Here is a 27,698-nt window from a genome sequence, read left to right on the forward strand (position 1 = left end):
TAACCTTAATTTGTCCAATCAATCACTTAAGCCTCTGAAATGAGGAGGCTTTGTAGAAAAATGGCTGCAATTCCTAAACGTTTCACAGGATATTTTTGTTCAACCCCTTCATGACCCAGCCTATTTTGACCTTAAAGGGCCACTGTCACCCCCCTCCAGCCGTTATAAACTAAAAGACTCTTAGTTTTAGGTTCAAGTATACCCTTTCGGCGCCGCCCACTCAGCGCTGTGTACGTTTCAAAATCGGCGCCTGCACAGTGTACTGACGTGCCAGCCAGGCTTGCAGACTGCGCTGGCATTGCGCACAGCCACCTTTGGAATCCCCGCACTGTGCATAATGCATAACACAGTGCGGGGCGGGGATTCCAAAAGTGGCTAGCCGCAATGCTCGCGCAGGCGGAGTCTGCAAGCCTGGCTGGGACGACAGACGGCCAGAGCTTACTGCGTCTGCGCAGCACAGCAGTACACTGCGCAGGCGCCGGTTTTGAAACGTACACAGCGCTGAGGGGGTGGCGCCGAAAGCACAGGAAGATTGGAGTGACAGCAGAGGAGCGGTTAGAGCTGGGGAGTGAGGATCCGCCTCCCTGGCTAGAGACAGGAATTGTGGCTAAGTATAAAAACGCTTTATTTGGGGTATACTTGAACCTAAAACTAAAAGAGCCACCTTGTTAGAATGCAGCATTACTGCTGCACAAGTGGCTCTTTTCGTTTATAACGGCTGGAGGGGGGTGACAGTGGCCCTTTAATGACCTGGCCGCTTTTTGCAATTCTGACCAGTGTCCCTTTATGAGGTAATAACTCAGGAACACTTCAACGGATCGTAACGGTTCTGAGACTGTTTTTTCGTGACATATTGGGCTTCATGTTAGTGGTAAACTTAGGTCAATAATTTTTGCGTTTATTTGTGAAAAAAATGGAAATTTGGCTAAAATTTTGAAAATTTCGCAATTTTCAAATTTTGAATTTTTATTCTGTTAAACCAGAGAGTTATGTGACACAAAATAGTTAATAAATAACATTTCCCACATGTCTACTTTACATCAGCACAATTTTGGAAACATTTTTTTTGCTAGGAAGTTATAAGGGTTAAATTTTGACCAGCGATTTCTCATTTTTACAACAAAATTTACAAAACCATTTTTTTTAGGGACCACCTCACATTTGAAGTCAGTTTAAGGGGTCTGTATGGCTGAAACTACCCAAAAGTGACACCATTCTAAAAACTGCACTCCTCAAGGTGCACAAAACCACATTCAAGAAGTTTATTAACCCTTCAGGTACTTCACAGCAGCAGAAGCAACATGAAAGGAAAAAATGAACATTTAACTTTTTAGTCACAAAAATGATGTATTAGCAACAATTTTTTTATTTTCCCAAGGGTAAAAAGAGAAAATGGACCCCAAATGTTATTGTACAATTTGTCCTGAGTACGCAGATACCCCATATGTGAGGGAGAACCACTGTTTGGGCACACGACAGGGCTCGGAAGGGAAGGAGCGCCATTTGACTTTTTCAATGAAAAATTGGCTCCAATCTTTAGCGGACACCATGTCACGTTTGGAGAGCCCCCGTGTGCCTAAACATTGGAGCTCCCCCACATGTGACCCCATTTTCGAAACTAGACCCCCCAAGGAACTTATCTAGATGCATAGTTAACACTTTGAACCCCCAGGTGCTTCACAAATTGATCCGAAAAATGAAAAAGTACTTTTTTTTTCACAAAAAATCTCATTTGGCCTCAATTTGTTCATTTCCACATGAGCAACAGGATAAAATGGATCCTAAAATGTATTGGGCAATTTCTCCTGAGTACACTGATACCTCACATGTGGGGGTAAACCACTGTTTGGGCACGCGGCAGGGCTCGGAAGGGAAGGAGTGCCATTTGACTTTCTGAATGAAAAATTAGCTCCAATCGTTAGCGGACACCATGTCGCGTTTGGAGAGCCCCTGTGTGCCTAAACATTGGAGCTCCCCCACATGTGACCCCATTTTGGAAACTAGACCTCCCATGGAACTAATCTAGATGTGCGGTGACCACTTTAAACCCCCAAGTGCTTCATAGAAGTTTATAACGCAGAGCCGTGAAAATAAAAAATCATTTTTCTTTCCTCAAAAATTATTTTTTAGCCTGCAATTTTTTATTTTTACAAGAGTAACAGGAGAAATTGGACCCCAAAAGTTGTTGTCCAGTTTGTCCTGAGTACGCTGATGCCCCATATGTGGGGGGAACCACTGTTTGGGCACACGTCGGGGCTCAGAAGGGAAGTAGTGACTTTTGAAATACAGACTTTGATGGAATGGTCTGCGGGCATCACGTTGTGTTTTCAGAGCCCCTGATGTGCCTAAATATTAGAAACCCCTCACAAGTGACCCCATTTTGGAAACTAGACCCCCGAAGGAACTTATTTAGATATGTGGTGAGCACTTTGAACCCCCAAGTGCTTCAAAGAAGTTTACAACGCAGAGCCGTGAAAATAAAAAATCATTTTTCTTTCCTCACAAATTATGTTTTAGCAAGCATTTTTTCATTTTCACAAGGGTAACAAAAGAAATTAGACCCCAATAGTTGTTGCCCAGTTTGTCCTGAGTACACTGATACTCCATATAAGGGGGTAAACCACTGTTTGGGCGCACGTCGGGGCTCGGAAGGGAGGGAGCACCATTTGACTTTTTGAACGCAAGATTGGCTGGAATCAATGGTGGCGCCATGTTGCGTTTGGAGACCCCTGATGTGCCGTAACAGTGGAAACCCCTCAATTCTAACTCCAACACTAACCCCAACACACCCCTAACCCTAATCACAACTCTAACCCCAACACACCCCTAACCACAACCCTAACCCCAACACACCCCTAACCATAACCACAAGCCTAATCTTAACTTTATTTCCAACCCTAGCCTTAATTCCAACCCTAACCCCTAAGGCTATGTGCCCATGTTGCGGATTCGTGTGAGATTTTTCCGCACGATTTTTGAAAAATCCGCAGGTAAAAGGCACTGCGTTTTACCTGCGGATTTACAGCGGATTTCCAGTGTTTTTTTGTGCGGATTTCACCTGCGGATTCCTATTGAGGAACAGGTGTAAAACGCTGCGGAATCCGCACAAATTGACATGCTGCGGAAAATACAACGCAGCGTTTCCGCACGGTATTTTCCGCACCATGGGCACAGCGGATTTGGTTTTCCATAGGTTTACATGGTACTGTAAACCTGATGGAAAACTACTACGAATTCGCTGCGGATCCGCGGCCAATCCGCTGCGGATCCGCAGCCAAATCCACACCGTGTGCACATACCCTAACCCTAGCCCTAACCCTAGTGGAAAAAGAAAAAATATATATTTTCTTTACTTTATTATTGTCCCTGCCTATGGGGGTGATAAAGGGGGGGGGGGGGGGTCATTTACTATTTTTTTTAATTTAGATCACTGTGATGGCTGCGTCCATGAAGAAGACAGACGGACACCGGGAGGCCCGGTAAGTCTGAGGGGGGGAGATCTGAGCATGGGGGGGGGGGGGGGGGGGGGGAAGGGGGCGGGGGTTGAATCGGAGCACGGGGGAGCAGACAGGACGACGGAGGGGAGTGGAGCACAGGACGGAGGACTGTGGAGGAGATCGGTCGCGGTGGGGGCACATCAGGGTTTCCAGCCATGGCAGATGATATTGCAGCATCGGCCATGGCTGGATTGTAATATTTCACCAGTTTTTATAGGTGAAATATTACAAATCGCTCTGATTGGCAGTTTCACTTTCAACAGCCAATCAGAGCGATCGTAGCCTGGGGGGGGGGGGGTTGGGGTGAAGTACCACTCCCCCTGTCCCTGCAGATCGGGTGAAATTGGAGTTAACCCTTTCACCCGATCTGCAGGGACGCGCTCTTTCCATGACGCCACAAAGGTGTCACAGGTCGGATTGGCACCGACTTTCATGACGCCTACGTGGCGTCAAAGGTCGGGAAGGGGTTAATTAAAGCTGAAAGTCTACATTTCACTTGCATCTCAGTTGTTTTATTTGAAAGTAAGAATAGTGACTTGCAGAGCCCAAACACGAAGATTCGGTCACTGTCCAAATATTTCTGGCCCAAACTATTACTGCTGGTCCCACAATGCTTAGCTTCACATCCCTATGTGCACTTACCCCAGAACTCGAATGTTTGTCTCAAATACAGAAACCACTATGTCATTGTCCAAGTTGACATCATTTATTACTTTTCTCACAGCATCCTCAAACTCGTGGGTTCTGTTTAGTACCTGTGAAGACAACAATCGTGACATCAGACTGGCCTCTGATAAATGCAGTTTATTGCCCTGTACTTGTTAGGAATACTTGGGCGGCTCGTTCGTCACAGGATGTGTCAGTGACTAATAAAGCTGTGGCAGAATCAAACACCAGCATAGCTAAAGGGGCTGCAGACACTTACCTATAGAAGCACATGACACCTTGTTATGGTGTCCTCTTTTAGCAGTCAGCAGTGTCGATAAGGAGTGCATTGTGCAGAATTATTATTATTATTAGGCAGGTGAGTAGTTGGACCATTTGTTTTGCATATATATCAGGTGACATGTCCTATCAGGTGATTATACCCAATATCTTGGCAATTTTAAGAGTGCTGCATAGCACTATAAGGCTTGTAACAGCTTTTGACTTAATTTTCAGAGTCCGGTAAATTTTTTGGTCCATTTGGCCTGAAGAAAACAAGCTAATAATTCTGCACCCTTGGATAAAGGATGCTGTATTCTTAGGCCGATCGGTCCCTCATTACACATATACACAAACATCACCTGATCTGCTTCATCCAATAAGCGTTAAAGTTTATACAGCGCGGAGAAGGAAAATCTACAGAAAACTGATATGGTCAAAATACTCCCCGCCTAACAACCGTGCACAGTGTGTATATCCCCAAACCTAGAAGTTGCCGTCTTCTGCAGCACACAACACTGTACCGGCCGCTACGGGTTTGCCTCGTTCTTAATCTCATAGATTTACATAGGGAAAGAATTGGCAGGTCCAAAATGCGGTCATATGAGGCCGAAACGGCCCAAAGTCGCCCATGGCAGAAGACTGCAATTGGTAAGTGTGGACACACAAAAGAATGAATAGTGTGACTGTAAAATGTACTTTCTTCCTAAAGCATATATCAGAAAATGAACTGTTAATTAAAAGTATGCTTTTCAGTTAAACACAATTTTAAGTTTATTTTTTTTCATATGACAATGCGCATTACAAAATGAAATCTAGCTAATGTTCACATTGGCCACTGGGTCCATTTTAGAGTCATAACTTCTGTTCCTTGCAGAAGAGTTTTCAGAAGTCTCATTTTGGTCACACGCAGGATTGCAAAGACAGAATACAGAGCCACCATTCACAATCACAAGAGATGTCACAGCTGACCATGCCTTCCTACACAATGACCTTCCCTTCATATGATCACATGGATCTCCAGAAGGAACAGAAAGTAGAAGTCTAGAAGAACTCTAGTGACCAGTGTGAAAACTGAAAGATTTCTATTCGTTTCAGATCTTGAGATAAAAAAATCTATATATACACAATTTAAAAAATATATACTTCATATAAAAACCTGACAAACAGCATGTCATTTTCTGATTATAATATTCTAAGGGAATCTAACAGCAGTTTTTTATGTGATCTGAGAGCAGCATGATATAGAGGAAGAGACACGACGGCAGAGATGTATCACTTACTGGGCTGTGTTATTGTCGTTTCACTAAAATCAGTGTTTTATCAGCATGAGGATTAGTGGTCTCATGCAATTTAGTCCTCCTGCTCTGGTTAACCTTGTTCCCACCTCTGATTGGCAGCTTTCTGCCTATGCACAGTGTACACAGGAAGCTGCCAGTGTTGTGGGTGGGGTTAAACAGAGGTCAGCATTCAGAGAATTTAGATGTGCATCAAATAAAACAGGGATTTTATCAAAACTGCCGCTAACGGGCCAGTAAGTGACATCATTGAAATCAGGCGCTCGGCCCCGATTCATGCTTCTCTCAAATGCAGAGAGCAAAATTATGGTGACGAATTCCCTCTAAAAGGGAACCGATCTATTGATTACATCAGATTTTTTAGTTAAATGTGTTTTGTTTGTTTTTTTAGCACATTTTTGGATTTTTTTTTATTTTTACATAACGCCAATAGAAAGCTTGCAATTTTTACACTGGCAACTAAAGGTACCTTCTCACACAACGATTTTGTTAACGATATCGTTGCTTTTTGTGACGTAGCAACGATATCGTTAACGAAATCGTTATGCGTGACAGCAACCAACGATCAGGCCCCTGCTGGGAGATCGTTGGTCGCTGGGAATGATCAGGACCTTTTTTTTGGTCGCTGTTCACCCGCTGTATCGGCGTGTGTGACGCCGATCCAGCAATGTGTTCACTGGTAACCAGGGTAAATTATCAGGTTACTAAGCGCAGGGCCGCGCTTAGTAACCCAATATTTACCCTGGTTACCATTGTAAAAGTTAAAAAAAACAAACAGTACATACTCACATTCCGGTGTCTGTTACGTCCCCCGGCGTCAGCTTCCCGCACTGACTGTCAGCCCCGGCCGGCCGTAAAGCAGAGCACAGCGGTGACGTCACCGCTGTGCTCTGCTTTATGGCCGTCCGCCGCCGACACAGTCAGTGCGGGAAGCTGACGGCGGGGGGACGTGACAGACACCGGAATGTGAGTATGTACTGTTTGTTTTTTTTAACTTTTACAATGGTAACCAGGGTAAACATCGGGTTACTAAGCGCGGCCCTGCGCTTAGTAACCCGATGTTTACCCTGGTTACCCGGGGACTTCGGCATCGTTGGTCGCTGGAGAGCTGTCTGTGTGACAGCTCCCCAGCGACCACACAACGACCTAAACAGCGACGCTGCAGCGATCGGCATTGTTGTCTATATCGCTGCAGCGTCGCTAAATGTGACGGTACCTTAAGGCTTTTTTAGGCTTACACTTCCTTATGTTTCAGGATATAACATGCACAGGGCCACAATGGTTGGATCCCGACCCTATCTTTTGTATTAAAGTGCCTTAGGAGCCTGTGCAAAGGTCAATATGGGGAGGCGGTCAGGTGTGACATCGCCTATTGTCACAGTAGATCCTGAGTTATCATCTGTGTATAGTGCTGCATCTACTGATAACTCATGTAAACTATTCCTGAGAGGACAGAAAAAGATTGTGATATGGAAAAAAAACATTGACAACATTTTAAACAGTAGAAAGTCTGTGTTGTTCGTAGACATGATGGGTATAGTGCCGCATAGGAGGGGAAGATGACTACTTAAACTGCATCTTTACGTCCAGCAGATAGAATTTTCCTAACTGAAGCACAACACATTTCTGGGGGAGAAGCAATGACACTTTCCACTATTTACCTTTTGAGAATTTTTCTGACTGATGAGAATTATAATAACGATTAAGAAAATACAAAACCTAAAGAGCCAGATCACAAACTCCTAAAACAAAGGTATTGTTAACAGTTTATACAATGTTATACTGACACACAGCAAACTACACAAAATACTCACCACCAACGTATCCAGTGTATCAATTAACGTTAAAGAAAACCTACAAAAGAAGGAAAAGATCACTTACACTGGGAGAAGTCGTGTCATAAATGCAGGGCTACTGCTTATTCTGTATTGCATTTGACATATAAAAGCATAAAATATCACGTCTGATCATACGAAAGTCTACATAAGCATTCGTGTGGAAAATAATGCCTGCGCTGTCCGAACAGCAGACTTTCTATTGAAATCAATGGGAGGTGAATTACTAGCAGAAAGATTTGTGAACATACCCAAATAATAATCTTTATTTTTATATAGCGCTAACATATTCCGCAGCGCTTTACAGTTTGCACACATTATCATCGCTGTCCCCGATGGGGCTCACAATCTACATTCCCCATCAGTATGTCTTTGGAGTGTGGGAGGAAACCAGAGAACCTGGAGGAAACCCACACAAACACGGGCAGAACATACAAACTCCTTGCAGATGTTGTCCAAGGTGGTATTAGAACCCGGGACCCCAGCACTGCAAGGCTGCTGTGCTAAACACTGAGCCACCGTGCTGCCCTAAGACAGAGCCTGTAGAATACAAGAGCTTGGTCGTAAATAAGGCACGAGGGAGCTTCCATTCTTAGGGACACGAGAGCTGTTCTACATTGTAGGACTTTATTCAATTGCTCTGATTCAGAAATAAACTAAGTCATAGATATGGGGCTATCTGGTGATTTTGGAAACAACACCTGGCACAACCAATGTTTGCTGGGTGGAGCTGTGATAATACAAGTGAATGGGGTAGCATTGCGACCCAGCGTTTACTGAAACTGTGGCAAGCAAGCTGCAGAAATCAGATGAGGTCGGGCTTCTTACAACTCTCTTGTCGCCATACTTTTGGGGTTGCAATGCGACCCCGTTCACTTGTATTGTGCATGATGCAGCAGGTGCCACAGCCAAGGACACCGTATAGCCCTACCCCGAGTGCAGAACCTACTGATAGATATATACCAGATTTCTAGTGGAATAAAGTCAAATTATGATGGATACCACATCCTAGAAATAAATAGGAATAGTTTCCTGTTTTTCCCTTTCCCTGCAATGTTTTGAACAGAATTTACTAATGAAATAGGGTTAAGTTACACCTCTACAGAAGCGAGAACTCATTTGACTTCCTGGAACACGGACAATTAGGGTATGTTTCCACAGTCAGTAAATGCTGTGTATATCCGCAGCGTCCAGATGTTACAGCATAGTATCGGACATGCGTGCACGGACGCCTCCAGTATTCCTGCGTATACGCACATGCGGTGCATCTTTCCAGACTGCAGCATGTCTAATTACCTTGCGGAGACGCTCAGTCTCTGTAAGATAAATATCACCGTCCTATGTATAGGATGCGATGATTCCGCACGGTTCAATGAACACAGGCGGAATCACCGGGCATACAAAAGCCGGCAGCTCTTTGGACAGAGCGGACATGTGCTGCATCCAAAGAGCTGCCAATAATGACAGTGGAAACATATCCTTCGACAGAGAGAAATGTACAAAGAGACGTGCACCTCTTAACCCCTTGGGCAATTTTGGCTTTTTCCATTTTTTCCTCTCCTTGTTCCCAGAGCCATAACATTTTTATTTTTATGCAGTTATAGGCAAATGATGGCTTTTTTTTTTTGCAGGAGTTGTACTTTTGAATAACACTATTCATTTTACCACATAGTGTACTCGAAAATGGGAAAAAATCCAAGTGTGGTGAAAACATGGTAAATAAAAAAACTATATGGTAAAATTGACCATGCAATATGATTCTCCGGGTCAGTGCAAGTACGGAGATACAAAATGTGTATAGTTTTTATTGCTTTTTGATTTTTAAGTGGTGAAAAAAAATCGTAAATTTGTATAAATTTTTTTTTTCTTTTTAACATTGTGTCCCTGTTTTCTGAGACGCATAACATTTTAATTTTCCAGGATATGGGGCTGTATACTGACACCATTTTGGCCTAGATACGATGGTTTGATTGCCTTTTATTGCAATGCAGAGGCAAAGAAAAAAAAAACACAATTCTGGCATTTTGAATTTTCTTTGTTACAGTTTACCAATCAAATTAATTTCATATTTTGATAGAGTGGACATTTCTGAAATCTGCGAAACATTTTTATTTATTTAGTTTCAATGGGGGAAAAGGGGGCTTGAACTTTTATTTATTTATTTATATATATTTTTTTTAAATATTTGTAACTTTTTTTTTAACCTTTTGCTGCATGTAACCCCTTAACCCCAAGGGTGGTTTGCACGTTAATGACCGGGCTAATTTTTACAATTCTGACCACAGTCCCATTATGAGTTTATAACTCTGGAACGCTTCAACGGATCATGGTGATTCTGACATTGTTTTCTTTTGACATATTGTACTTCATGATAGTGGTAACATTTCTTTGATATTACCTCCCTTTATTTGTGAAAAAATTGAAATTTGGAGAAAATTTTGAAAAATTCGCAATTTTCCAACTTTGAATTTTTAATGCCCTTAAATCACAGAGATATGTCACACAAAATACTTACGGTAATAAGTAACATTTCCCACATGTCTACTTTACTTCAGCACAATTTTGGAACCCCAATTTTTTTTTTTGTTAGGGAGTTGTAAGGGTTAAAAGTTGACCAGCAATTTCTCAATTTTACAACACCATTTCTTTTTAGGGCCCACATTACATTTGAAGTCACTTTAAGGGGTCTATATGATAGAAAATACCAAAGTGTGACACCATTCTAAAAACCGCACCCCTTAAGGTGCTCAAAATCATATTCTAGAAGTTTATTAACCCTTCAGGTGTTTCACAGGAATTTTTGTAATGTTTAAAAAAAATAAAAAAAAAAATGAACATTAACTATTTTTCACAAAAAATTTATTTCTGCTCCAATTTGTTTTTTTTTACCAAGGGTAATAGGAGAAATTGGAGCCCAAAAGTTGTACAATTTGTCCTGAGTAAGCCAATACCCCATATGTCGGGGTAAACCACTGTTTGGGCGCATGGCAGAGCTCGGAAAGGAAGGAGCGCCGTTTGACTTTTCAATGCAAAATTGACTGGAATTGAGATGGGACGCCATGTCGCGTTTGGAGAGCCACTGATGTGCCTAAACATTGAAACCCCCCACAAGTGACACCACTTTGTGTAGACCCCCTAAGGAACTTATCTAGTGTTGGGGTAAACCTCTGTTTGGGCATACGGCAGAGCTCGGAAGGGAAGGAGCACTGTTTTACTTTTTCAACGCAGAATTGGCTGGAATTGAGATCGGACGCCATGTTGTGTTTGGAGAACCCGATTATTATTATTATTATTTATTGTTATAGCGCCATTTATTCCATGGCGCTTTACATGTGAGGTGCCTAAAAAGTGGAAATCCCCAATTCTAACACCAGCGCACCCCTAACCCAAACATGCCCCTAACCCTAACCACACCCCTAACCCTAAACCCAACAGTAAATGTAATCCAAACCCCAATTGTAGTAGCCCCAACCCCAACTGTAGTAGCCCCAACCCCAACTCTAATGGGAAAATGGAAATAAATACTTTTTTTATTTTATTATTTTTCCCTAAGGGGGTAATGAACGGGAGTTTGAGTTACTTTAATAGTAGGTTTTTTTAACGGATTTTTAGGATTGGCAGCTGTCACACAATAAAAGATGCTTTTTAATGCAAAAAATAGTTTTGCGTCTAAACATATTGAGAGCTATAATTTTTCCATATTTTGGTCCACAGAGTCATGTGAGGTGTCGTTTTTTGCGGGACGAGATGACTTTTTTTTTGTACCATTTTTGGGCACGTGATGTTTTTTGATTGCTTTTTATTTTGATTTTTTATGAGGCAGAATGACCAAAAACCAGCTATTCATGAATTTCTTTCGGGGGGGAAGGGGGGGCGTTTATACCGTTCAGCGTTTGGTAAAATTGATAAAGCAGTTTTATTCTTCGGGTCAGTACGATTACAGCGATACCTCATTTATATATATATTTTTTTTATGTTTTGGCGCTTTTATACGATAAATAATTACCGTATATACTCGAGTATAAGCAGACCCGAGTATAATCCGACCCCCCTAATTTTGCCACAAAAAACTGGGAAAACTTATTGACTCGAGTATAAGCCTAGGGTGGAAATGCAGCATTTACCGGTGAATTTCAAAAATAAAAATAGATCATTATTTCCCCATAGCTGTGCCATATAGTGCTCTGCACCGTTCATATTTCCCCATAGCTGTGCCCCATATAGTGCTCTGCACCGTTCATTTTGTCCCATAGCTGTGCCCCGTATAGTGCTCTGCTCCGTTCATATTTCCCCATAGCTGTGCCCCATATAGTGCTCTGCTCCGTTCATATTTCCCCATAGCTGTGCCATATAGTGCTCTGCACCATTCATATTTCCCCATAGCTGTGCCCCATACTGTGCTCGGCACCGTTCATTATTGCCCCATATCTGTGCCCCATATACAATGCTCTGCACTGTTCATTTTGTCCCATAGCTGTGCCCCATACTGTGCTCTGCACCGTTCATTGTGCCCCATATCTGTTCCCCATATACAGTGCTCTGCACCGTTCATTGTGCCCCATAGCTGTTCCCCATATACAGTGCTCTGCACCGTTCATTGTGCCCCATATACAGTGCTCTGCACCGTTCATTGTGCCCCATAGCTGTGCCCCATATAGTGCTCTGCACCGTTCATTGTGCCCCATAGCTGTGCCCCATATAGTGCTCTGCACCGTTCATTGTGCCCCATAGCTGTGCCCCATATACAGTTCTCTGCACCGTTCATTGTGCCCCATAGCTGTGCCCCATATAGTGCTCTGCACCGTTCATTGTGCCCCATAGCTGTGCCCCATATAGTGCTCTGCACCGTTCATTGTGCCCCATAGCTGTGCCCCATATAGTGCTCTGCACCGTTCATTGTGCCCCATAGCTGTGCCCCATATAGTGCTCTGCACCGTTCATTGTGCCCCATAGCTGTGCCCCATATAGTGCTCTGCACCGTTCATTGTGCCCCATATACAGTGCTCTGCACCGTTCATTGTGCCCCATAGCTGTGCCCCATATAGTGCTCTGCACCGTTCATTGTGCCCCATATCTGTGCCCCATACAGTGCTCTGCACCGTTCATTGTGCCCCATAGCTGTGCCCCATATAGTGCTCTGCACCGTTCATATTTCCCCATAGATGCTCCACATAAATCTGTGCCGCTGCTGCAATAAAAAAAAAAAAAAAAAAAAAACACATACTCGCCTCTCTTGCTTGCAGCTCCCAGCGTCCGGTCCCGGCGCCTCCATCTTCCCGGCGTCTCTGCTCTGACTGATCAGGCAGAGGGCGCCGCGCACACTATATGCGTCATCGCGCCCTCTGACCTGAACAGTCAGAGCGCAGACGCCGGGAAGATGGAGACGCCGGGAAGATGGAGCAACGCCCGGCGGCTGGAACGCGGACAGGTGAATATAAAATACTTACCTGGTCCCAGCGATCCTGACGCTCCCTCTGCCTGGTCTTCGGTGCCGCAGCCTCTTTCTCTATCAGCGGTCACCGGCACCGCTGATTAGAGAAATGAATACGCGGCTGCACCCCTATGGGAGGTGGAGCCGCCTATTCATTTTTTTAATGAGCGGTCCCACGTGACCGCTGAAGAGGGGAAGACGCTGCAGCACAGAAGACCGTGGGACGGCAGGGGGAGCGCAGGATCGCCAGGACTAGGTAAGTATGCCTCAGCGCCCTCTCCCCCTCACCCGTCGACCCTGCCACCCACCTTGACTCGAGTATAAGCCGAGAGGGGCACTTTCAGCCCAAAAATTTGGGCTGAAAATCTCGGCTTATACTTGAGTATATACGGTATTTTTGCATTGCTTTATTCTGAGGACTAACTTTTTTATTGTTTCGCTGATGATGCTGTATGGTGGCTTGTTTTTTGCGGGACAAGATGACGTTTTCAGCGGTACCATGTTGATATCCGTCTTTTTGATTGTGTGTTAGGCTACTTTCACACTTGCGTCGGTACGTGCCGACGCACGTTGTGAAAAAAAATTAACGGGGGCAGCAGATGCAGTTTTTCAATGCATCCGCTGCCCCATTGTAATGTCTGGGGAGGAGGGGGCGAAGTATCGGCCGCGCATGCGCATGTGGACTCGATGCACAAAAAGTTACATGTAACTTTTTTTGTGCTGAGGGTCCGCCAAAACACGACGCATCCGTCCCACGACGGATGCGACGTGTGGCCATACGTCGCTAATGCAAGTCTATGGGGAAAAAAACGCATCCTGCGGGCACATTTGCAGGATGCGCTTTTTCTCCAAAATGACGCATTGCGACGTACGTCACACAACGCAAGTGTGAAAGTAGCCTTATTCCACTTTTTGTTTGGCGGTATGATAATAAAGCGTTGCTTTTTGCCTTTTTTTTTACGTGTTCACTGAAGGGGTTAACTAGTGTGACAGTTTTATAGATTGGGTCGTTACGGACGCAGCGATACTAAATGTGTACTTTTATTTTTATTATTTAGATAAAGAAATGTTGTTTTTTTTCTTTGTTTAGGATTTTTACACATGTAAATTTTTTTTTTTTACTTTATAACATTGCCCCAGGGGGGACATCACTATATATTATCAGATCGCTGATCTGACACTTTGCAGTGCACTGTGTCAGAGCAGCGATCTGACAGGCACTGCAGGGAGGCTTGCTGGCGCCTGCTCTGAGCAGGCGATTGCAAGCCACCTCCCTGCAGGACCCGGAAGGAGCCCTGTGGCCATCTTGGATCCGGGGTCTGCAGGGAGGAGGACGTAGGAGACCCTTTCACTTTTTTACTTTGTCCCAGAGTGGGACATCATGCTATAGTGTCAGATCGCTGATCTGACACTTTGCACAGCACTGTGTCAGATCAGCGATCTGACAGGCAGGGCTGCAGGTTTGCCGGCGCCTGCTCTTATCAGGTGCTTGCAAGCCACCTCCCTGCAGGACCCGGAAGGTCCCCCCACGGCCATTTTGGATCCGGGGCCTGCAAGGAGAAGGACGGAGGAGACAATCGGAACAAAGCGATCACATCGCGTTGTTCTGAGGGTCTCAAGGAAGCACGCAGGGAGCCCCCTCCCTGCGCAATACTTCCCTATGCCGCCGGAACGCTGCAATCATGTTTGATCGCACTGTTTCGGGGGTTAATGTGCCGGGAGCGGTCAGTGACCGCTCCTGGCACATAGTGCCGGATGTCAGCTGTAATAATCAGCTGACACCCGACGGCTCTCCCCCCGTGAGTGCGGCCGGTCGACTATGACGTACTATCCCGTCACTGGGAATTAAGTCCCAGGTCACCTCGACGGGATAGTACGTCTTATGGGATTAAGGGGTTAACAGTCCCCTCAGGTGACCTGAAGCAGCGATCGTCCAATTGCTTATGCTATACATGGCAGTGTATCAACACATCTACGTATAGAAGCCACGGGCTGGTGTGCACAACAGGATTGTAAGGAAAGGCACGAGGATCTTCACCAAGCCCCTGGCTGTTATGGCAACCTATTGGCTCCCCATGATCACGGTATTTACAGCGGGATTTAACATGTTAAAAGCCTTGGGCTGAGCACTGCTCCACCTGCCCCTGTTAAGGGCACATGTTGGCTAACTAAATCAGTCATCATGTGATGGAAAAGATGTGGGCTCCGCATGGGAGCCTTCAAAGGTAGGAACATGACATATGACGTAGTAACATAACAGTTATTAAGGTTTAAGGAAGATTTTAAGTCCATCTAGTTCAGCCCATAGCCTAACCTAACATGCCCTAACATGCATATCCAGAGGAAGGCAAAAAAAACCATGTGGCAAAGAGTAAGCTCCACATTGGGGAAAAAAATCCATCCAGACTCCACATACGGCAATCAGACTAATTCTCTGGATCAATATAATAGAACAACCTCCAGCACACACAAAATAAGAAGAAATGAGAAAATCTTGTCTTCGATTAACAGTGATGAATTTTTTATTTATTCTGGGAGTTCACAGCCATGAAACAGGGTATAACAAGAAACTTTTCCCAACGTTTCGACCGTAAACGGTCTTGATCAAGGGTACAATCTATATAAGTAAAAACAAACATAATACAATATAAATACAGATACGACAAATAAATCATATACAAAGTAAACAGATAATAAGTCAGTGCTGCTACTGCATAATACCTATAAGGTTAATAGCAATCTGCATATGTGGTGAACTCACAAAATGAAAATGGAAGAGAAAAAACATACATGATATCTACTATATAAAGCTGAATGTGTGTGTGTGTGTATGTGTGTGTGTATGTCCGGGATTGGCATCTGCACCGTCGCAGCTACAGCCACAAAATTTTGCACAGTCACACGTCTGGACCCCGAAAGCGTCATAGGCTATATTGTGAGGCGAAATTTTAACCCCGCGCGTTCCAATTCACCAAACAATTTTGCCCCTATCTACATAATGGGGAAAAAAGTGAAAGGAAAAGTGTTGGAAGCGTCGCAGCTACAGCAACAAAATTTTGCACAGTCACACGTCTGGACCCAGAGAGCGTCATAGGCTACGTTGTGAGGTGAAATTTTAACCCCGCGCTTTCCAATTCAAACAATTTTGCCGTTATCTAAATAATGGGGAAAAAGTGAAATGAAAAGTGTTGGAGGCGTCGCAGCTACAGCCACAAAATTTTGCACAGTCACACGTCTGGACCCCGAGAGCGTCATTGCTTAACCCAGCAGGAAGTGCGGCGGCGTCTAAACATCACTAAAATTGACAAATCTCCGGGCCCGGATGGGATACACCCTCGAGTACTGCAGGAATTAAGTACAGTCATTGATTGACCATTATTTTTAATCTTTAAAGACTCCATAATAACAGGGTCTGTGCCGCAGGACTGGCATATAGCAAATGTGGTGCCAATATTCAAAAAGGGAACAAAAACTGAACTCGGAAATTATAGGCCAGTAAGCTTAACCTCTACAGTGGGTAAAATCCTGGAGGGCATTCTAAGGGATGCTATACTGGAGTATCTGAAGAGGAATAACCTCATGACCTAGTATCAGCACGGGTTTACTAGGGACCGTTCATGTCAGACTAATTTGATCAGTTTCTATGAAGAGGTAAGTTCCGGATTGGACCAAGGGAACCCAGTGGATGTAGTGTATATGGACTTTTCAAAAGCTTTTGATACGGTGCCACACAAAAGGTTGATACATAAAATGAGAATAATGGGGATAGGGGAAAATATGTGCAAGTGGGTTGAGAGCTGGCTCAGGGATAGGAAACAAAGGGTGGTTATTAATGGAGCACACTCGGACTGGGTAGCGGTTAGCAGTGGGGTACCACAGGGGTCAGTATTGGGCCCTCTACTTTTTAACATATTTATTAATGACCTTGTAGGGGGCATTCAGAGTAGAATTTCAATATTTGCAGATGACACTAAACTCTGCAGGGTAATCAATACAGAGGAGGACAATTTTATATTACAGGATGATTTATGTAAACTAGAAGCTTGGGCTGATAAATGGCAAATGAGCTTTAATGGGGATAAATGTAAGGTCATGCACTTGGGTAGAAGTAATAAGATGTATAATTATGTGCTTAATTCTAAAACTCTGGGCAAAACCGTCAATGAAAAAGACCTGGGTGTATGGGTGGATGACCAACTTAAATTCAGTGGCCAGTGTCAGGCAGCGGCTACAAAGGCAAATAAAATAATGGGATGCATTAAAAGAGGCATAGATGCTCATGAGGAGAACATAATTTTACCTCTATACAAGTCACTAGTTCGACCACACTTAGAATACTGTGCACAGTTCTGGTCTCCGGTGTAGAAAGAAGACATAGCTGAACTAGAGCGGGTGCAGAGAAGAGCGACCAAGGTTATTAGAGGACTGGGGGGTCTGCAATACCAAGATAGGTTATTACAATTGTGGCTATTTAGTTTGGAAAAACGAAGACTAAGGGGTGATCTTATTTTAATGTATAAATATATGAGGGGACAGTACAAAGACCTTTCTGATGATCTTTTTAATCATAGACCTGAAACAGGGACAAGGGGGCATACTCTGCGGTTGGAGGAAAAAAGGTTTAAGCATAATAACAGACGCGGATTCTTTACTGTAAGAGCAGTGAGACTATGGAACTCTCTGCCGTATGATGTTGTAATGAGTGATTCATTACTTAAATTTAAGAGGGGACTGGATACCTTTCTGGAAAAGTATAATGTTACAGGGTATATACACTAGATTCCTTGATAGGGCGTTGATCCAGGGAACTAGTCTGATTGCCGTATGTGGAGTCGGGAAGGAATTTTTTTCCCCAATGTGGAGCTTACTCTTTGCCACATGGTTTTTTTTTGCCTTCCTCTGGATCAACATGTTAGGGCATGTTAGGTTAGGCTATGGGTTGAACTAGATGGACATATAGTCTTCCTTCAACCTTAATAACTATGTAACTATGTAATAGGCTATGTTGTGAGCTGAAACTTTAACTCCGCGCTTTCCAATTCACCAAACTATTTTTCCCCTATCTACATAATGGGGAAAAGTGAAAGGAAAAGTGTTGGAGGCAAATTGACAGCTGCCAGATGTGAACAAGGGAGACTTAAAGAGTGAGAGTGATGGCGCCAAAGAGTATATACCGTACAGTTGCTAAGGTGGGACCCCGACATGGGATACTCACCACACACGGGGATATAAACACACACAAAAAATGCGCCACACACTACCACGTGCTTGAACACATACCACCCTCAGCACACATTTCACCACACATACACCAACCTCGCCACATAAAAGTCGAAACACAAAAGTCGCCGCTCAAAACTCACCACGCGCAAAACTCGCCACATGCAAAAAATAGGCTCACGCAAAACTCGCCACAAGTGCAAAACTCACCTCATGGAAAACTCGCCACACGCAAAACTTGCACATGCGGAAAAATTGCCACATGCACAAAATTTGCAACACATGCAAAAGTTGCTTCACACAAAACGTGCACATACTCAAAAGGCACCAGACATAAAACTCACCACGCGCAAAACTTGCCGCACACAACTTGCTACACTAACCTGTCACATGCAACTCGACACACAAAAAGTTGCTACACGCAAGTTGCCACACAAAACTCAACACACACAACTTGACATACGAAACACGCCCTAAAACACACACAAGTCTGGTATTAGCCTTCAAAAATAAAAATCTGATTAATAAGCAGACAAACTACAAGAGCAACAAATGTACCATATAGGAAATACGGCAGCTGTCAGTCACATGGCCTGTCTATTATGTGTATGTGTGAGCTAATATATACTGCCAGGGGGAGGGCTTCCTGTTGGCTGGGGATTTATCAGGCTGCCAATTTATCTTACAAATACTGAGGTAAAAATACTGAGCAAATAACGTGTTAACGAGGTCTAATACAGGAGATCACACAGATATATACTATATACAGGGGAGATGACACACAGGTATATACTATATAAAGGAGGAGATGACATACAGGTACATACTATATACAGGAGTAGATTACCTACAGGTATATACTATATACAGGAGGAGATGACATACAGGTATATGCTATATATAGAAGATGACATACAGGTATATACTATATACAGGAGGAGATGACATACAGGTATATGCTATATATAGAAGGAGATGACATACAGGTATATACTATATATAGGAGGAGATGACATACAGGTATATACTATATATAGGAGGAGATGACATACAGGTATATACTATATACAGGGGAGATGACAGCAGGTATATACTATATACAGGGGAGATGACATACAGGTATATACTATATACAGGAGATGACATACAGGTGTATACTATATATAAGGGAGATGACAAACATGTATATACTGAGGTGAAAATGAGAGGTGTGAGGTGAAAATGAAAAGGTGTGAGTGCAAAATGAGAGGAGTGAGGGAAAATAGTGGAGTGATCGGAAAATGACAGATGTGAGGTCGAAATGACAAGTGTTAGGGGGGAATGAGAGGAGTGAGGGAGAAAATGAGAGGTGTGAGGGAGAAAATGAGAGATGTGAGGGGGAAAATTAAAGATGTGATTGGGAAAATGAGAGGCGTGATGGGAAAATAAGAGAAGTGACGTGCTATAACTAACCACAGATGTTTACTATGCCCAGGCAACGCCGGGCTCTTCAGCTAGTCTAATATATAAAGCTGAATGTGTGTGTGTATGTGTGTGTGTATGTATGTCCGGGATTGGCATCTGCACCGTCGCAGCTACAGCCACAAAATTTTGCACAGTCACACGTCTGGACCCAGAGAGCGTCATAGGCTATGTTGTGAGGCAAAATTTTAACCCCGCGCGTTCCAATTCACCAAACAATTTTGCCCCTATCTACATAATAGGGGAAAAAGTGAAAGGAAAAGTGTTGGAGGCGTCGCACCTACAGCAACAAAATTTTGCACAGTCACACGTCTGGACCCCGAGAGCATCATAGACTGTTGTGAGGTAAAATTTTAACCCCGCGCTTTCCAATTCACCAAACAATTTTGCCCCTATCTACATAATGGGGAAAAGTGAAAGGAAAAGTGTTGGAGGCAAATTGACAGCTGCCAGATGTGAACAAGGGTGACTTAAAGAATGAGAGCGATGGCGCCAAAGAGTATATACCGTACAGTTGCTAAGGTGGGCCCCCGATATGGGATACTCACCACACACGGGGATATGAACACACACACAAAATGCGCCACAAACTACCACGTGCTTGAACACATATTACCCTCAGGACACATTTCACCACACATACACCAACCTCGCCACATAAAAGTCGAAACACAAAAGTCGCCGCGCAAAACTCGCCACATGCAAAAACTAGGCTCACGCAAAACTCACCTCATGGAAAACTCGCCACATGCAAAACTTGCACTCGTGGAAAAATTGCCACATGCACAAAAGTTGCAACACATGCAAAAGTTGCCTCATACAAAACTTGCACATACTCAAAAGGCACCACACATAAAACTCGCCACGCGCAAAACTCATCATGCACAAAACTTGCTGCACACAACTTGCTACACTAACCTGTCACATGCAACTCGACACACAAAAGTCGCTACATGCATGTCGCCACACTCAACTCAACACACACAACTTGACAAACGAAACCCGCCCTAAAACACACACAAGTCTGGTATTATCCTTCAAAAATAAAAATCTGATTAATAAGCAGACAAACTACAAGAGCAACAAATGTACCATATAGGAAATATGGCAGCTGTCAGTCACATGACTTGTCTATTATGTGTATGTGTGAGCTAATATACACTGCCAGGGGGAAGGGCTTCCTGTTGCCTGGGGCTTTATCAGGCTGCCAATTTAGCTTACAAATACTGAGGTAAAAATACTGAGCAAATAACGTGTGAATGAGGTCTAATACAGGAGGAGATGACACACAGGTATATACTATATACAGGGGAGATGACACACATGTATATACTATATAGAGGAGGAGATGACATACAGGTACATACTATATACAGGATGAGATGACATACAGGTATATACTATATACAGGAGATGACACAGGTATATACTATATACAGGAGCAGATGACCTACAGGTATATACTATATACAGGAGGAGATGACATACAGGTATATGCTATATATAGAAGATGACATACAGGGGAGATGACACACAGGTATATACTATATACAGGAGGAGATGACATACAGGTATATACTATATATAGAAGGAGATGACATACAGGTATATACTATATATAGGAGGAGATGACATACAGGTATATACTATATACAGGGAGATGACACACAGCAGGTATATACTATATACAGGGGAGATGACATATAGGTATATACTATAACAGGAGATGACATACAGGTGTATACTATATATAAGGGAGATGACAAACATGCATATACTGAGGTGAAAATGAGAGGTGTGAGGTGAAAATGAAAAGGTGTGAGTGCAAAATGAGAGGAGTGAGGGAAAATAGTGGAGTGATCGGAAAATGACAGATGTGAGGTCGAAATGACAAGTGTTAGGGGGGAATGAAAGGAGTGAGGGAGAAAATGAGAGATGTGAGGGGGAAAATGAAAGATGTGATTGGGAAAATGAGAGGCGTGATGGGAAAATAAGAGAAGTGAGGTGCTATAACTAATCACAGATATTTACTATGCCCAGGCAACGCCGGGCTCTTCAGCTAGTTCTATTATAAAGCCAATAAAAAACCATGTGTTCACTATATATAGGCCTATAAAGGCAGGAAAAAATGATACATAGTTCTCAATTAACCTAAATAAAAAGATAATGATTACCTAGTATGTCTTAGTAGATTATATAATAACCCCACTAGAGGTCAGTACCGTGAAAAATCAAGCAAGGGGAAGTAAATATATATAGATAGGGCTTTCATTTCGCTCTGCAGTATACAAGTCCTGCATAAATTATGTGACACATAAGCCATGACAACAAAGATATAGATGAACAACAGAGAGCTAATGGATGTATCCCCATAAAGAGCCAGAGGTCCCAAGAAAAGAAAAGATAGACCGCAAACAAGTAGATCCATACGTGCTATAAAAGATAATTACCTGTGGTAGTGAACAAGATTCCAAACGGCAATCCCAGAGCGGTGGTATACCAGTGTGCGGAAGGACCTTATATAGGGCAGTGATGTAATATCCTGTCGATCACGTGTGGTGGAGCCGAGTAATCCCGGAGAAAGCCGAAAGAGGACAAAGAGAAGTGCGCATGCGTCATCGCAATAGAGCCGGAAACAGCCGAAAGAAGCGGCGAAAGAGGAGAAGAAACTGCGCAAGCGCAGAGATATAAAGCGCCGCTAACAATCTAGGGGGATCTATAAAAAAGCGCTAACGCCAGAAAGTGCAAACTATATAAGAAAAAAAAAGCGTGCTCATAGGTTTCTTGATGAACTGGTAATGTATCCCCTTCTTGAGCACGCTTTTCTTGTATCTCTTTGTCGCTCACCCTCTTGTTTCCCCTATTAGTATCCTCTCCCCTTTTTTTCTTATATAGTCTTATCTTTTTTTTTTTTCTTATCTTAGCCTCATGGTTTGAACGAATATCTTTCTTTTGCCCCTTTTTTGTGATCACCAGATTGCTGTGTATCATGATGTACAACTTTTCCCACATATTTTTGTTTTTACTTGATTTTATTCTTTGTCTTTTTTCTTTTTTAATTTTATTCAGAAATCTCTGACTGCTTTGGGTACCTGATGGCGCTTGACGTGGGAGTGAGCAGGAAAACAATCATCTTCTGATAACTTGAAATTGATGTAGTATAATTTGCTACCATGTCTATCTTGTGGCTATCTTTGCAGACCTGTGCTTTGTGTGTATTTATGTTTCCTTTACAATTGTAGCTGTATTACTTATACATTCTATGTGAGATGTAAATATGACACTATATTTATATAATAACTGTATATGTTTTATACATATCTCTCTATAATAACGGTGTTCTCTATTGTACATAATTGGTGGATATGCGATATGTTTATATTGTTATATTATATGCTCTCAACAATATAGGATATTGTGCCCCCCTTCTCCTCTGGTATTTTCTATTACTTTGTATAATATTACTTACATGTCCATAGTTTGGTCACAGTTAATATGGCTGGTAGAGGTTTTTTTTTGCACATGCGTCATTTTGTGTTGTGTGCCTATACCATTATCTATTTATCTGTTTGTGATTTATGCCCATATTATGTGCCCATAGCCAATATGACCACTACATTCATTTTTTGCGCATGAGCCGCCTTGCCAGTTCCGCTCCTGCCGCTTTCCGCTCCCGCAATGCACCCGGCGTTTGATCATGTGGGGCCCCATGTGTTTCTGCGCTGGCTGACTGAGCTGGGAGTGCTACGGCCAGAATGGCAGTATCTATGGCAACATTGTTTTACTTCCGGCCATCGGTATTATAAATATCTGGGAACATGCATTTCGGCACGCCCCCTGAGGAAGGAATCTCTCCGAAACACGCGTCGGGGTGGGCTGGGGACCACATGAGGTCTGGATCTCTAATTACTTGGTATATTTACTCCCAGTATTTATTTTGGATTCTTATATCTAGGATAGGTCTGTTTATGTAACCATGAGTTCACAGGTTATTACTAGATTACAGACATATTCAATCGGCCTCTCTCCTCATATGGGAGCTTTGGTGATTCAATAATTGGGGCATCTTGGAATCCTTATGTGGTCCTGTCGGTCTTATGCTTGTGTGCTGGTTCTGTTGGCACATTTTAATCCTTGCTACTACAATGTCACCATAATTGACTATTTAAAGGGAAAAAAAACACATTTATAGACATCTAATAGCTTAATGCAGTGTACAAAATTAAATGTTAAGCTCAAAAATAAGAAAAAGAAAAAAAAACGAAAAAAAAAAACATGAACTTGATATCTTATATTGTCAAGAACTTACTTTCCCAAAGCATCGTCTACATCTCCTCTGCTCGGCTCCTGCCCACGTATTCTACCACGACAGGTTAAAGGCATCAGCTCATCAGCAGGATATGCATGTAGCTGGGGGAACAAAAGAACAATGTTACAGTGCTGTAAAATAGAAGATGATCTGCGGTGTCAAAAACTGGGAAACCCCTTTCTAAAATGCTGCAGGGCAGGGCCACAAGTAAAATTATAAAAACAAGACCAAAAAAAACAACACAAAACTAGTCTCCCATTCATGAACCGATGCCATTCAAGTGAAGTCGGCCTTGTGTCTACAAGCAGTCACATAGCATTGTTATCACAAAAGCACTGCAGCCAATCAGTGTCTGATGTAAATGTGAGGGCTGCAGCCTATCTGATTGGCTGTAGTGCTCACACAACAAAATGAACACGAGTTTGTATTTTATTTAGGATCCAAGAAGTATTGTTTCTCCTTGCGGAGAGTGAAATATTAAGCATGTCGAGATGAGGAGACTTAAAGCCGCAATGCTCCTCTGGGAAATATGCAAATTGTCTCTTCAGGGAGGAAGAGGACTAGAACTCTAGTGCCACCTATTGGAAGCAGCAATCCTAACAGTCAATGTCTACCCTTTAACAAGCCTTGTCACATGACTTAGGATAATAGCCAGAAAAAGAAAAGATGGCTGACAGCACTCACAGATTGGAGCGCCCGTCTAGGTCCAGGGAACCCACTAGGACCATCGAAGACTTAAGCAGTGAAATGACAGCGCTCCATCCAGGTGTATAGTCCAAAACAAATAAATTTATTTAAGCCATAAAACAGCAACATTTCGACCCTGAGGGTCGAAACGTTGCTGTTTTATGGCTTAAATAAATGTATTCGTTTTGGACTATACACCTGGATGGAGCGCTGTCATTTCACTGCTTAAGTCTTAGGATAATAGCCAAACCAGAATCTCAATTTGCAGACACTGTGTTTCGGGGTACTGCCCCTCGTCAGTGCAAAGTGGAGATCTGGATTCCCCTAATTGGGATTCTGGTTTGGCTCTTATCCTAAGTCATGTGACAAGGCTCGTTAAAGGGTTGACCGACTGTTAGGATCGCTACTTCCAATAGGTTGCACTAGAGTTCTAGTCCTAGTTCTAGTCCTCTTCCTCTCGGAAGAGACAATTTGCATATTTAATTTGGGGTAATGTATCATTAAAGGCGGCTTTGGTCAGTTGTGAGCAACCCTATCCAAGCAGAAATCAGGTCACTAACACACAAGAGCCAGCCCTTACATATGGAGTCTGATGTAGCTGCCTGAAGCTGGAAATCACGGCCCATGGAACGGCAGGAATGTTATCAAGATCTTGCAAAGTACCGTATTTTTCGGACTATAAGATGCACCGGACTAAAAGACGCACCCAGGTTTTAGAGGTGGAAAATAGGGAAAAAAATATTTGAAGAAAAAAAGGTGGTAAAATAATGAATAACAAACATACTGTTATATGTGTTATTATACGTAACAGTATGTTATTATGTTAGACTAGATGGCAGCCCGATTCTAAAGAATCGGGAGTCTAGAATCCATATATACTTTATTTATTCAAATGTAAGAATAATACAATTAATAAATAATAGTAAGAAAGAACAAAAATAATAGGCAGTATATGGAGAAAACACCAAACAAAAGTTCAAAATTGGTGTGAAAATGTCACTGAACCACTTCACAACTAAATATATATAGTTTTGGTAAATGGTATTATCATTTTTTTGACGAAATTCGGCAGGAGCTTGAAGAGCAACGTCACTGGGCCCGCCTCCACGCAGTAGAAACTTGCTGTGAGATAAAAATTCAAAAATCACACCAAAATGGCGGGCGGAGTGTGTCACAGTACGGCACGTTTCTGATTGGTCGCTCGCAGCAGGCGGCAACCAATCAGACACTGGACACTGTTGACGTCACTTATCTCCGGACATTAGCTCCGGACATTAGCTCCGGACATTAGCTCCGGACATTAGCTCCGGACAAAGCCACGGAAGTTGGCACAAATTGCAGGAAGTAGTATTCTAGGCAATTATATATTAGACTAGATGGCAGCCCGATTCTAAAGAATCGGGAGTCTAGAATCCATATATACTTTATTTATTCAAATGTAAGAATAATACAATTAATAAATAATAGTAAGAAAGAACAAAAAATGGCTGCACTCACCAGCTCTTGACAATTCTTGTTATTTAAGGTACAGTTACACAGGATCCATGAACATGCTTATGAGGGGAGGGATGAAAGACATCAGACGACAACTTTGCGTGTTGTGGCAAATGCCACAACAACGGTTCTTTGCTTAAGAACAATGTCAGGTAGTAGGAAAATACCCAGTTAATAATAGGCAATAGTTCTTTGCAGGAATGCAGATATTAATAAATAGGCAGTTTATATTGCAGAGAAATTGCTGGGCAATAATGGACAATGTCCTTATGTGGCAAATAATAGAGCAATATACCCAATGTGGCAAAGAAGAGGTTAATAAACGGCAGTCTCTCAGTATAACAGTCAGTGAATAATAGGCAGTATATGGAGAAAACACCAAACAAAAGTTCAAAATTGGTGTGAAAATGTCACTGAACCACTTCACAACTAAATATATATAGTTTTGGTAAATGGTATTATCATTTTTTTGACGAAATTCGGCAGGAGCTTGAAGAGCAACGTCACTGGGCCCGCCTCCACGCAGTAGAAACTTGCTGTGAGGTAAAAACTCAAAAATCACACCAAAATGGCGGGCGGAGTCTGTCACAGTACGGCACGTTTCTGATTGGTCGCTCGCAGCAGGCGGCAACCAATCAGACACTGGACACTGTTGACGTCACTTAGCTCCGGACATTCGCTCCGGACATTAGCTCCGGACATTAGCTCCGGACATTAGCTCCGGACATTAGCTCCGGACATTAGCTCCGGACATTAGCTCCGGACATTAGCTCCGGACATTAGCTCCGGACAGGAAGTTGGCACAAATTGCAGGAAGTAGTATTCTAGGCAATTATATATTAGAAGCTACGGGACCAGTTTGGTGTCTGTAAAGTACTATATGAAGACGCTGGAGGGCGTGTATAAGAATGGGGGCACAGGGCTTATATTTAAAGCACCACTCCAGCACTGAAAAATAACACTGGAGTGCTGCTTTTAGATCCCATGGGGAGAACTATAACTCCCAGCATGTCCTGCAGAACCTATGGCATGCTGGGAGTAATAGTTCACCACAGAAGTGGCAAAGTGCTTTATTGTGTGTTGTAGTGACTAACCTTTTAATTGTGGCAGCCAGCCACACTGTGGTGAGGTAAAATGCTGGAGTATCCCATCCCATGACACCACAGAGCGCTCCCTCTTGTTGCCTCTCCACAGCACAGGAGTAAGCTTGCAGATTGAAGTGTGGTGTCTGCAGGACCTGTGATGACATCAGAAGAGGGAGGGCTCTGTGCTGCCATGTGATGCTTCAGCCCGCCCACTCCTGACATCACACAGGTCCTTGTGCTGGAAAAATCAGCACCCAGCACAGCCCTGGCAGGCAGGTACGCAGCGATCTTGTCCCTTCTGGCCCCTGCTGCTGCCCCCTCCACCAGACACACTGATCTCCCCATGTGCTGCAGGAATCCAGGGCTGGGGAAACCATGTGTGTCCCTGTGAATACCTCAGCTGACAGGTGGGCAGGGAAGCAGCTAATGAATATTCACTGTACTTTAATGATCGGGA

At 43.2% G+C, this 27,698-nt stretch overlaps 1 protein-coding gene across 3 annotated transcripts in view; it reads right to left on the minus strand.

The window, feature by feature from the left end:
- EDEM3 (ER degradation enhancing alpha-mannosidase like protein 3) overlaps positions 1 to 27,698 on the minus strand; it is a 99,646-nt gene that overhangs the window by 44,968 nt on the left and 26,980 nt on the right. For all 3 annotated transcript variants that reach the window (XM_069737268.1, XM_069737266.1, XM_069737269.1), the window contains exons 3-5: positions 23,976 to 24,076; positions 7,534 to 7,573; positions 4,140 to 4,252 (exon numbers count right to left, since the gene is read on the minus strand). In XM_069737268.1, coding sequence (XP_069593369.1) covers positions 4,140 to 4,252; positions 7,534 to 7,573; positions 23,976 to 24,076 — 254 coding nt within the window. The remainder of the gene's footprint in view (positions 1 to 4,139; positions 4,253 to 7,533; positions 7,574 to 23,975; positions 24,077 to 27,698) is intronic.

This window comes from Ranitomeya imitator, chromosome 8 (assembly GCF_032444005.1).
Source record: "Ranitomeya imitator isolate aRanImi1 chromosome 8, aRanImi1.pri, whole genome shotgun sequence".
NCBI lineage: Eukaryota > Metazoa > Chordata > Amphibia > Anura > Dendrobatidae > Ranitomeya > Ranitomeya imitator.